General features: G+C 43.1%; 2 protein-coding genes and 1 long non-coding RNA gene across 3 annotated transcripts; all 3 read right to left on the bottom strand.

Moving 5' to 3' along the window:
* Positions 1-2439: 2439 nt before the first annotated feature.
* On the bottom strand, positions 2440-2885 carry LOC135337414 (uncharacterized). The gene is made up of 3 exons (XR_010395099.1): positions 2759-2885; positions 2592-2645; positions 2440-2496 (listed from the first exon to the last, which is right to left on the bottom strand). It is a non-coding gene; the product is annotated as an uncharacterized LOC135337414 (long non-coding RNA).
* Positions 2886-2899: 14 nt separating this feature from the next.
* Positions 2900-8736, bottom strand: LOC135337196 (collagen alpha-2(I) chain-like). The gene is made up of 7 exons (XM_064533095.1): positions 8597-8736; positions 6308-6551; positions 6082-6192; positions 4586-4688; positions 3467-4224; positions 2962-3405; positions 2900-2905 (listed from the first exon to the last, which is right to left on the bottom strand). Exons 2-7 carry the CDS (start codon positions 6386-6388, stop codon positions 2900-2902), a joined length of 1503 nt encoding a protein of 500 aa, XP_064389165.1. The 5' UTR covers positions 6389-6551; positions 8597-8736.
* A 233-nt stretch (positions 8737-8969) lies between these two features.
* Positions 8970-12494, bottom strand: LOC135337410 (vacuolar protein-sorting-associated protein 25-like). Its single transcript, XM_064533341.1, has 5 exons — positions 12361-12494; positions 10193-10246; positions 9980-10068; positions 9650-9725; positions 8970-9203 (listed from the first exon to the last, which is right to left on the bottom strand). Exons 1-5 carry the CDS (start codon positions 12416-12418, stop codon positions 9076-9078), a joined length of 405 nt encoding a protein of 134 aa, XP_064389411.1. The 5' UTR covers positions 12419-12494; the 3' UTR covers positions 8970-9075.
* Between the last annotated feature and the right edge of the window lie 28 nt (positions 12495-12522).

The following is a 12522-nucleotide window of genomic DNA, read 5'->3' as shown; positions in this document are numbered from 1 at the left end:
GATAGAGGGCAGACTTCATTGGCATCGAGATTAGCGATGGCATACTTTATCCACCAGATAGAAGGCAGACTTCATTAGCATCGAGATTAGCGATGGCATACTTTATCCACCAGATAGAGGGCAGACTTCATTGGCATCGAGGTTAGCGATGGCATACTTTATCCACCAGAATAGAGGGCAGGCATCGAGATTAGCGATGGCATACTTTATCCACCAGGTGAGGGCAGACTTGTTGACCGGAGTATTCAGTTCACCTACAACGATTTTCGTAGTTAGGTGGCCTAAGTGGACGACGGGTTACAGAGTTCCATCAGCCTGAACTTGCTCGTCAAGTAGAAGAGTATCGGTTAGGCAGACATTCACAGTGTACAATTTAGAGTTCCATATCAGCCTGAACTTGCTCGTCAAGTAGAAGAGTATCGGTTAGGCAGACATTCACAGTGTACAATTTAGAGTTCCATATCAGCCTGAACTTGCTCGTCAAGTAGAAGAGTATCGGTTAGGCAGACATTCACAGTGTACGATTGAGAGTTCCATATCAGCCTGAACTTGCTCGTCAAGTAGAAGAGTATCGGTTAGGCAGACATTCACAGTGTACGATTGAGAGTTCCATATCAGCCTGAACTTGCTCGTCAAGTAGAAGAGTATCGGTTAGGCAGACATTCACAGTGTACAATTGATCCATATCAGCCTGAACTTGCTCGTCAAGTAGAAGAGTATCGGTTAGGCAGACATTCACAGTGTACGATTGAGAGTTCCATATCAGCCTGAACTTGCTCGTCAAGTAGAAGAGTATCGGTTAGGCAGACATTCACAGTGTACGATTGAGAGTTCCATATCAGCCTGAACTTGCTCGTCAAGTAGAAGAGTATCGGTTAGGCAGACATTCACAGTGTACAATTGATCCATATCAGCCTGAACTTGCTCGTCAAGTAGAAGAGTATCGGTTAGGCAGACATTCACAGTGTACAATTGATCCATATCAGCCTGAACTTGCTCGGTTAGGCAGACATTCACAGTGTACAATTTAGAGTTCTATATCAGCCTGAACTTGCTCGTCAAGTAGAAGAGTATCGGTTAGGCAGACATTCACAGTGTACAATTGATCCATATCAGCCTGAACTTGCTTGTCAAGTAGAAGAGTATCGGTTAGGCAGACATTCAGTGTACAATTGATCCATATCAGCCTGAACTTGCTCGTCAAGTAGAAGAGGATTGGTTAGGCAGACATTGTGAACCTGCATGGGTGAGTATGAACCTCTGTCGCTTCGTGGCAGGCAAGTTAGTTCCCGAGAGGTGAGCTGCTGTGCGTGTAGGTTTCCCAGTATCACACGCATTCCATAGTTCTCTGAGCAACAGTTTTAGTGGGGCGAACAAGAATTTAGATCCGAGCATATCATGTGATAAGGTTTGTCAAGAGCTACAGATCTAGATCAGAAAAAAGAAAAAAAAACCTTCGGTTTGGTAAATGATAGGTGAGTCTCTCTTGGGGCTCGCTGTTTTCCCCTCTCGGAACTTCGACATTATATAGAATGATAATGTCACACGAAGAAAAGAAAAATAATCGGTGAAATTGAGAGGATATATTTATCTCTGTATATATACAACAAAATTAATTATATTATATGCACTTAAAATTATATGCACACAAAAAGCGAACAATTGATAATTATAATTATGTGTAGCACAAGGGTTGAACACAAAACATGCCATGGTGGTTATAAGTGGTGTCGAGTGATAGAACAACGTATGCAAACAATTTTCGCAAGTGGTCTGCCTCGATTCGACATTATAAGTGGCGCTAGTGATATGTTCGGAGTAATTATTGTACGTGTCGTCTATTTTTTAAATTAGAATTATAAAATTAGAATTATAAGAAAATGAAATTAATTTGTCTGGGACCCATATGCTCACAACAGCCATCTTCCGCCTACCCACCCACCACCCTTATCGTTATGATCCAAACCTTCCCCTACCCATCATCACCTCAATTAATATAACCGATTGAGCACTGCCGTGTGTGTCCCTTCATGGGGGGCGAAAACGGGGAGGAGAGTTCATATAGTTCGTCTGTGCATGTGGGGAAGAAAAGTGATGATAACATTTCTTAATTTGGTGACATAATATTTTTTTGTGGCCATGGGACACAATGTTACTAATGATTTGCTTACCTTTTTTTATTAATACACCTTGTAGTATAAGATTTTCTTTTACGATTATAATTTCTGTGTGTGGAACAGATATACAGATGAACTTAAAGCTGCATGCAAAGTATGTATAATAATAACACAAAAAACTTAGACTCACATTTCCACCGATCCGTCCAATTGAGGGAGGACTCCATCCCCTTCACTGGAGTCCCCGCTCTGGTACCCGCCACCACTTATGCCACCCCCGCCACCACCAACGCCACCCCCGCCACCACCAACGCCACCACCACCACCACCACTCACGCCACCCCCGCCACCACTTCCACTTCTATGGGATATAGTTCGTCTGTGCACGTGGAAGAAAAGGGATGATAACATTCTTATTTGGTGACATATTTTGTTGTGGCCATGGGACACAATGTTACTAATGGATTTGCTCACCTTTTTTTGTTCGTCTGCCTTGTAGTAATAGATTTACGTTTGCGATTGTAATTTCTGTGTAGATATACAGAGATGAACTTAAAGCTGGCAGCATGCATGCAAGCAAGGTATGTATAATAAATTATCAGGACTGCATGATAATAACAATACACAAAAGTTAGACTCACATTTCCACCGATCCGTCCAATTGAGGGACTCCATCCCCTTCACTGGAGTCCCCGCTCTGGTATCCGCCACCACTTATGCCACCCCCGCCACCACTTCCACTTCCGCCATCAATGCCACCACCACCACCACCCACGCCACCACTACCACTACCACCACTTCCCCCACCACCACTACCACTACCACCACCACTTCCACCACCCACGCCACCACTACCACTACCACCACTTCCACCACCACCACTACCACCACCCACGCCACCACTACCACTACCACCACCACTACCACCACCACCCACGCTACCACTACCACCACCCACGCCACCACTTCCACCACCACTACCACCACCCACACTTCCACTACCACCCACGCCACCACTTCCATCACCCATGCCACCACTACCACTTCCACCACCCACACCCCCACTTCCACTTCCCCCACTAACATCCCGACTTGTACCCCCACCAGCCGACCGAGGTGGGTAGGATCCCGACACCTCGGACCGACGGAGATGGGCAATTTGTTTTTGCTCCCTTCTGAATTCATGGCCTTCCAATATTTCTATAGTACTGAGGGCCTTGACAATGGTATCAGAGAGAGGCTGAGTCTGTGCATTGATGAGCTCCTTCACAATGGTTGACAGCTGATACTGCAAGAAAGAGGAAAACAATTGGTGAAAAATAATCAACTATAGTGTGTTAAGAACTTACAATCGTTCGTTTGAGATACACTACATCTGCCTTATCTCCCTTCTCTCCCTTCTCCCCTTGGTCTCCCTTCTCTCCACGATCTCCCTGGTAGCCTTGGATCCCGATCGGCCCGGTTTTCCCCTGCTGTCCTCTTTCTCCACGAACACCAGAAGAACCCGTAGGTCCACGGGTTCCAGTTGGCCCGAATACTCCGCGTGGACCCACGGGGCCTAGCAGTCCGATTATACCTTGTGAGCCAGGAGGGCCCGTTGCTCCGGTAGCTCCGGTAGCTCCGGTAGCTCCAGTAGCTCCAGTAGCTCCTGTTGCCCCTTGTAACCCTCTTACTCCGGGCGGGCCTTGTACCGACCTCCCGGGCCATCCTGGTCCACCAGCCATACCAGGCCATCCACGGGGACCCCGTAGTCCTCGTGGGCCAGTAACGCTGGTTACAGTTGCACCTGAGCCTCCACCTCCGCCTGAGCCTCCGCCTCCGCCTCCAGTTGCCCCTGGTGGTCCTTGCAGGCCCTGCGCCCCCGGTGGTCCTTGCAGGCCTTGCAGGCCTTGTGCTCCTGGTATGCCTTGTCCTCCTGGCAGACCCTGCGCCCCAGGTATACCCTGCGGCCCAGGTGGACCTGCCAGACCTGCTGCACCTGCTGGAGGAAGGGGGGGAATGGGGGGAATTACGGGGAATAGCCTATTTCGGTTCCACCGACAGAAAGCCATGTCCCTGAGCTGCCACGCCAGGAACTTCACATGTAGAGGATTTGCACGGAGGGAGCCTGCATAAATAAAATGGGGCATTAAGCAACCTTGAACGTGCATTAATATTGGAATTTAACAGCTTTAATCATCCGATTTACCATCCTATATATACATAATTATATTATGTCCTATACCTTTGTACAGTACTGTATAGTGAGAAAAAATGGGTGCACATTTTTGTTATTTGGCTCAAAAAACTTAGTGAGTTTCAATACCACCCACCAATAGCTTTGCATGTGAAATGCCAATGCGTGGGAGTTTATCACAGTTTTAATAACTGTTCTGCCCTCGAAAAACGAAAAATATTTACACACAAAAACTTCCAGCTATACGGTATTGTATTTATTATGCTTTTGATACAATTAGCATGATGCTTACGGTGGTCATTCTGGACGTGTTTTAGGTACCGAGTGGCCTCTGCCGCACAATGGTCCTTATTATTATAAACAGGAACATTTTCGCCCTTGTGCGAGAATGGCATCTGTGTATAGGAAGAAATTATAATTATGTCAGCTACGAAACAACTTAATTATGACTAGTATTGTTTTGTCACTTTAGAAAAAAAATATGATTAGTGAAATTTGTTTTATTAGCAAGCGAGAGAACAAATTTTAATAATTATATCGTACCAGCATTAATACCATAACAAAAATTCCTTCCTATTTCCTGTCCTAATTTGGCAGATACATGATTGTATGGATATAGCCATAATTATTAGTTATAGTAAATACACAGTGAAATCACAGAAATGAGTATCTAAAATTAAATACTGTAAAGCGGGTAATTCAATATTTTCGTGGATTTCGTTGATTTTACCCACAAAAATGTTAACTATGAAAATGAAAATGAATGTTCCATTACAAATATTATATACCCATGCATTGTAACAAGTATTACCAAGAGCATATTATGATAGAGCTAGAAGAGAGTATCGAACGTAGGCTACTGTACATCAGATGTATGCGGAGAGTAACGTGACTTCCTGTATCTGTCACAAGCTTGGAATTTGCACACTGACCAATCCAAGCATGGGTGACGTAATCTATCACAAGATGAGATTCATTGGTACTATTGCTAGTGCAACCTGGATAAACTTCCCTTGAGTAGTTGAGACCAGACTACATTAAAAGCATTAAGCTGTACTATCCATTTACAACTCTAACATACCATATAAAAAAAGCACTTTTATTGCAGCTGTGTCTATACAGATCCCCTTAGCCTTGTCCCCCATGCCCACCTCCCCTTTATTAATTGGTCAGTGTGCAAATTCCAAGCTTGTGACAGATACAGGAAGCCACGTTACTCTCTGCATACATCTGATGTACAGTATACCTATACGTTTGATACTCTCTCTCTATCATACACTCTTGCTATTACACACTGAACTATCCCATTTATCCAGTGCATGCATGGGACGCAGTGCATGCATGGGCGTCCCATGCATGCACTGGTCGATCGATGCACAATAGTTGTGGTACTGCACAATAGTTGTGGTACTGCACAATAGTTGTGGTACTGCACAATAGTTGTGGTACTGCACAATAGTTGTGGTACTGCACAATAGTTGTGGTACTGCACAATAGTTGTGGTACTGCACAATAGTTGTGGTACTGCACAATAGTTGTGGTACTGCACATAGCGGGTTATTTTCAATGCACTAAATTTTCACAGATTGTCAAACAAAACATTTCGAGGATTTTATTTTTCGAGGATAGCGGTTCAAATGACCACATCACATTACAGCAGTGCAATACCGCGCGGATGTAAACCAATTTTCGAGACACTAAATTTTTGTTTCTTTGTCAATCCTCAAAAACCTCGAAAATAACCATAAATAAGTGCATGTATAATTTATTATAATTATATATACTTACCCTGACAATTCCCGTCGCCAGCATGTAGCACTGCATGCAGTACAACTTGCCATTCGGCTGGCGGCGCTTCATATGCTGAAGCACCGATACCACCATCTTCTTAGTTAGGATCTGCACAAATAAATGAATACACTAAGTAAATAAATGTCTGCATGCCAGAATTAGCTACATATAAATTATTATATGCATGGCAACTATTAAAGTAGTTTTAATAACTAAATCTTACCGGATTGTTCCGCCGGCAATACTGAAGCTGTGTCCGCGGTAGACACAGGGGCGGAGGGAAAACAACTCGAGGAGCTGCCATACCTCAGTGAGAGATGAGAACTAGAACTTTGAGAGAACTTTGAGAACTAGAACTTTGAGAACTTTGAGAGAACTTTGCGAACTTTGAGAACTTGAGAGAACTTGAGAACTTGAGAGAACTTTGAGAACTTAGAGAACTTGATTGTCCTGAGAGAATCTTGAACCTAAAGAATGGTAATGTGCATGTCCTTTATATACATTTCCCAGGGACCAATCAGAATGCACAGCACAAGATGAGATTCATTGAATATTGCAAGTGCAACCTGGAAAACAGGTTTTACTTATCTTGAGTAGTTCTACATTTAAACATTAAGCTGTACTATCCATTTACAACTCTAGCATACCATATAAAAAGCACTTTCACATGTATGCAGCTATCTATAGATCCCCTTAGCCTCGTCCCCCACGCGGCGCCCACCTCCCCTTCATTAATATCTCCACTATAATTATTAAACATAATACATGTACATTAACTATAATCCTGCCAGGTGTCTGATCATCCTACACTTAGTCCTTACTTGAGTTGGTGCATGGCCTAGCTAAACCATATATGACTATTTAAAAGTAAAAGAGTGCACCTCCTGATAATAATATAATTATATCACCTTCCCCTCCATTGAAGCATACACGGCACATGCAGTCACAGTCATGGTTATCAAACACACATGCATAAGTCAGCACACAGTTTAGCTAGCTAGCCAGGTCACTATGTGTTCAGTGGTAGCTGGGACCATGCAGCTGGACTCAACAACCTGTCTCCTTACTAGCCTGAGTAGGGATGGGCATATTAGGGTAGTCATCATTATGTGTTCAGTGGTAGCTGGGACCATGCAGCTGGACTCAACAACCTGTCCCCTTACTAGAGTAGGGATGTGTATATTAGGGTATAGTCATCATTATGTGTTCAGTGGTAGCTGGGACCATGCAGCTGGACTCAACAACCTGTCCCCTTACTAGAGTAGGGATGTGCACATTAGGGTAGTCATCATTATGTGTTCAGTGGTAGCTGGGACCATGCAGCTGGACTCAACAACCTGTCTCCTTACTAGAGTAGGGATGTGCATATTAGGGTAGTCATCATTATGTGTTCAGTGGTAGCTGGGACCATGCAGCTGGACTCAACAACCTGTCTCCTTACTAGAGTAGGGATGTGCATATTAGGGTATATATAGTCATCATTATGTGTTCAGTGGTAGCTGGGACCACCATGCAGCTGGACTCAACAACCTGTCCCCTTACTAGAGTAGGGATGTGTATATTAGGGTAGTATAATTATGTGTTCAGTGGTAGCTGGGACCATGCAGCTGGACTCAACAACCTGTCCCCTTACTAGAGTAGGGATGTGCACATTAGGGTAGTCATCATTATGTGTTCAGTGGTAGCTGGGACCATGCAGCTGGACTCAACAACCTGTCTCCTTATTAGAGTAGGGATGTGCATATTAGGGTAGTCATCATTATGTGTTCAGTGGTAGCTGGGACCATGCAGCTGGACTCAACAACCTGTCTCCTTACTAGAGTAGGGATGTGCACATTAGGGTAGTCATCATTATGTGTTCAGTGGTAGCTGGGACCATGCAGCTGGACTCAACAACCTGTCTCCTTACTAGAGTAGGGATGTGCACATTAGGGTAGTCATCATTATGTGTTCAGTGGTAGCTGGGACCATGCAGCTGGACTCAACAACCTGTCTCCTTACTAGAGTAGGGATGTGCACATTAGGGTAGTCATCATTATGTGTTCAGTGGTAGCTGGGACCATGCAGCTGGACTCAACAACCTGTCTCCTTATTAGAGTAGGGATGTGCACATTAGGGTAGTCATCATTATGTGTTCAGTGGTAGCTGGGACCATGCAGCTGGACTCAACAACCTGTCTCCTTACTAGAGTAGGGATGTGCACATTAGGGTAGTCATCATTATGTGTTCAGTGGTAGCTGGGACCATGCAGCTGGACTCAACAACCTGTCCCCTTACTAGAGTAGGGATGTGCACATTAGGGTATAGTCATCATTAGCAGCTCATGCATAACTAACAACAGTATATTAGAGCAATGCACACATGCAAGCCAAAACCAATGCTAATGGTGCACAACACACACACCCACACCCACCCACACACACACACACACACACACACACACACCCACACCCACACAGTACACACACACACACACACACACACACACACACACACACACACACACACTCACAGGTTCCTCCACACTGTGTCCCTCAGGTGGTCGAGAGGAGCCTCCCTGTTACCCTCTCCATAGATGGCCTAGCATTTTTCTACCCCATTGGGACAACTTAAACACTCTCATTAAGTGAACCAATTGTTAATTGTTTTATACTGCAAATGCAATGCAATATCAATTCCACACACATTAAGCCACAATCAAAGGTATGCCATATATGGTGTGAGATCTAGTGCAGGCACACACATGAGGCCTGCATGGGCAGATAATTTACTGCTCAATCATAAAATGATAGAGTTGCACCGGCCACGCCTACTATACCCTTAATGATATCCATCGAATCTAGTCATGTGACTGTACTTTAAATAATGGGAGCTTTATGCATGAGTTGACAAACTAATATCTCATATTTGAAGAAAACATTTTGTGCAAGTACAAACAAATAAAACAGAAATGCTCAATAAAAGAGTTGACTAGAGTCAATAATGTCCTCGCTATGAGAAGAACTTGACTCCTGCGTCAGAGCCATCAGGATTGTCTCCTGGTATCAGTTCTGCCTTGCCCAGTCGGGACAGCGCTTGTATGGCTCTCTTTAACATCCACACCTCCATACCATAGAACTCTGCATGCATGTATGGGAGGAACAACACAGCAGTGAACCACTTGTACAGAGAAGCGAGAATGACCGTACATCAAGTGAAATAAACGGCATAGCTTAGCAGATACTGGGAGTTTACAGTGTGCTGAATTTTTACCAAGTGGTGACTATTTTTAATCTTGAAACACAAATGTGCTTGTCCTAACATCTGATAAACTAGGCCTAAGAGGTGGTTCTTTTTGTTACAACCACTATCAACCATAAATGTAATGTACATACTCTGTCACTACAGTGGAACCTCAGTAACAACCACCTCTGAATAAAGGCCAGCTGCTATGTAACGGCCAGGCACCCAGGTCCCAAATGAACAGTTTGAATATACCAAACAACCTCTCAACAAAGGCCACCTCTGTATAAGGGCCAAAACATTGTCCCTCAAAGGTGTCTGTTATAGAGGGGTTCCTTTGTACCTTGATCAGTGGTGTCTTCTCCAGAGTGCATTTCATACAGTGTACACACACTGGTGCTCAGTCCACTGTCCTCAGCCTGGAGGAGACACACACACACACACACAAAGAGGAGGTCATGTGTAACTTTTTACTAAAAACTAAGAGATGCATTCTGTAGCTCTAGACAAGCTCAATCACATGATAATTATATGCTCATTAAAATTAATGGGCACACACAAACTTATTCAACCTCTAATTAACATAATAATAAATGCTCTGAACACACACTACAATTATAGCTACACTGTAATGGTGTAATATACACACAGATAGTGTAGGGTCAAGCCTCACCCATTGATAGATGAGCTGACCCCATTCTTGAGGAGTCCTCCACATGACCAAGCATCGGTCTTTCTTACCATCCTGCCATTCAACATTTCCTGAACAAGTACACACACAAGTGTTTAATAGTAAAGTGTTCCATACACAATGTAGATGATTGTGATCACATCAGCACAAGACCAATTTCAAGTAAGTAAACAAAATATCCTCCACAAAACACACCTTTAGACTCCAGTGTTTCCAGTACAGTTCGTATTGCCTCTGGAGATAGCCTACCTATTGAAGCGCTAAGGAAACATTATATCACTTATATAGCATGTACCATATCAGTCTCGAGGCCAGACTCCTCCCGGGGAGAGAGTCTGGCAAACAGAGCCACTTTTCTTGGTTTTCAGACAGTCAAAAATGGGCGTGTCGGAAATGGGCGTGGTGACGATGCTAAATAACTGGCTGGCTATTATCTCATAGATAGAAGAGGGAGGGATTGGAAACGAACGACAATTTCAATGATATCCGTTGAAACACTCCTTGTCTTGTTACGTAATCACGTTCTGGCGGGATTGTAACAAAGATTTTCTCTGACTCAGTTCTTGCAGACGTTGTTAGAGTCTAACTTAGACTTCTGGGTTAGGCCAGATGTCCGTGGCTTAACTGTATTCATACCTGGTAAGTTAGAAACTTACTTCAGTAGAGTTGAAGCAGAATAATAGGCCAGTTTTGTAGGGTAAGGTGATAGTCAAAATTATGTCTCCCTCTAGCACATATGTAAAGCTGATTTGCAGTTTGTACCTGTGTCAAACTGTATACTTGGGTCCTAGTGCTTTGCGTAAGTATTACTTTTTGAATGATACAAGTGAAACTTTTGTACTATATCAATAAATAAAGTATTTCAGGAGTGTTTTTTGTCTCCTTTTTTCATCTCTAAAAAGGGCTAGTTGAATATATTCTGCTAATATACTGTTAGAGGAGTATTTGAAGTTTTGCATTGTCTTTGTTTGCACTTACAGAAATGCCGTGAAAATTTTGAATCGTCATTCACGAAAGAATGAATTTAGGATTACTGGTAAGCATGCTATACTGATTATTGCCCACACTATACTTTTATAACAATACCTGCAGTGAGGTCATTTGTGGAGATGGTTAGATATCTGTTCACAATACCTGGAGTCATCAGCAACAGGTTGTGCCAGGACCCCGTTAAATTGGCCAACAAAGACATAGGGGTAAATCCAACGAGAACCCGAATGTTAGTGAATTTGCTAAGAACACAGGCTCTTCGGGTGATCAACAGCACATGTGCAACAATTAGAGGCAACTGCTGAAAGACAATAGAAGGCGACCATTGCAGCTAGGTGATGAGAATAACCCCTTCCCAAAAGAAGGCACAACCATAACATGTTCAATCACATTGAATGTTCAATTCTTAACTGTGATAAATTATTGTTCAATTCTATAAATTTAACTGTGCATGATAATTAAATGATGCTGCAGAGTGTCACGACTTCAATTCTGAGTAGAATTTCAGCCCGAACCATCACACTATGTTCAGAACCCTCCAACGAAATTAACTATCAACGCAGAAGCTGTGTTGAGGGCAACTGCTTCCTCTGGTGATGAAGCTTTGAATCTATGTACTCTCTGTCAAAACAGTCATAAAAGCTTCCTTAAACCTACCTGCATTTACATGAAAAGGAAAGAAAGTAAATGGAAAGTAATTAATTATTATTTATTATTAACAAACAGTTCAACATCACTTACTCTGAAATGGAGCAGGAGCACTACTTTCCATTGTACAGTGCAAATGTAGACCTGAGCTAGAAAGCCATTCTTGAGAACTAGAATTTGAAAGCCATATACTCGAAATCAGCTGGCTGGAACACAATTTTTATTTTGAGGAAGTATAAGTAGTGATCACTTCCCTCTTTGATCTATGCTTCCGGCAGACAAGGAGTGTTCGGCACACGTGATTCGTTTCCAATCCCTCCCTTTTCTATCTATGATTATCTCTACTCCCGTACAGATTTAGTGAGATTTGAAAGATTTTCTGTACTTGAAATAACATTTTTAGTTGATGTATACGGGAATTTAAGTTAGCCATTGCTTACTGGCATAGTTTTAAAAATGACAAAGGTCAAGTACTATCAACCTCCTCTGTGAAGTGGAATCATGTGACAGTTTAATTGCATTCTTGCGAATCTGATTGGAGATGTCAAATTTTGACATCTGAACCAAGAAAAGTGACTCTAAATGCCAGACCCTCTCCCTGGCACATGTCAGATCACGTGCAAGGGAGTGGTCTGGGGCCAGACTATATAAGGTACATGATGTAACAACCACATTGTCTAGCTAGTTCTTATTTCTATGGTACATGTGAGTATGTCTCAGGATACGATTTATCTTTGAATTACAGAACAGTGGACTTGATTGTGAGACTTCTGTGAGGTCCATGATATAAGTCTTGCTAGCTCTGTAATAAGCCAGGATTAGATCACACCACGCCTCCAACTGCTTGCTCCGAACTGTGTCACTGTTGGGCTGGATAGTGAAGAATG

Source organism: Halichondria panicea, chromosome 6 (genome assembly GCF_963675165.1).
Source record: "Halichondria panicea chromosome 6, odHalPani1.1, whole genome shotgun sequence".
Classification (NCBI taxonomy): Eukaryota; Metazoa; Porifera; class Demospongiae; order Suberitida; family Halichondriidae; genus Halichondria; species Halichondria panicea.
This window is presented reverse-complemented; position numbering and strand designations above follow the sequence as displayed.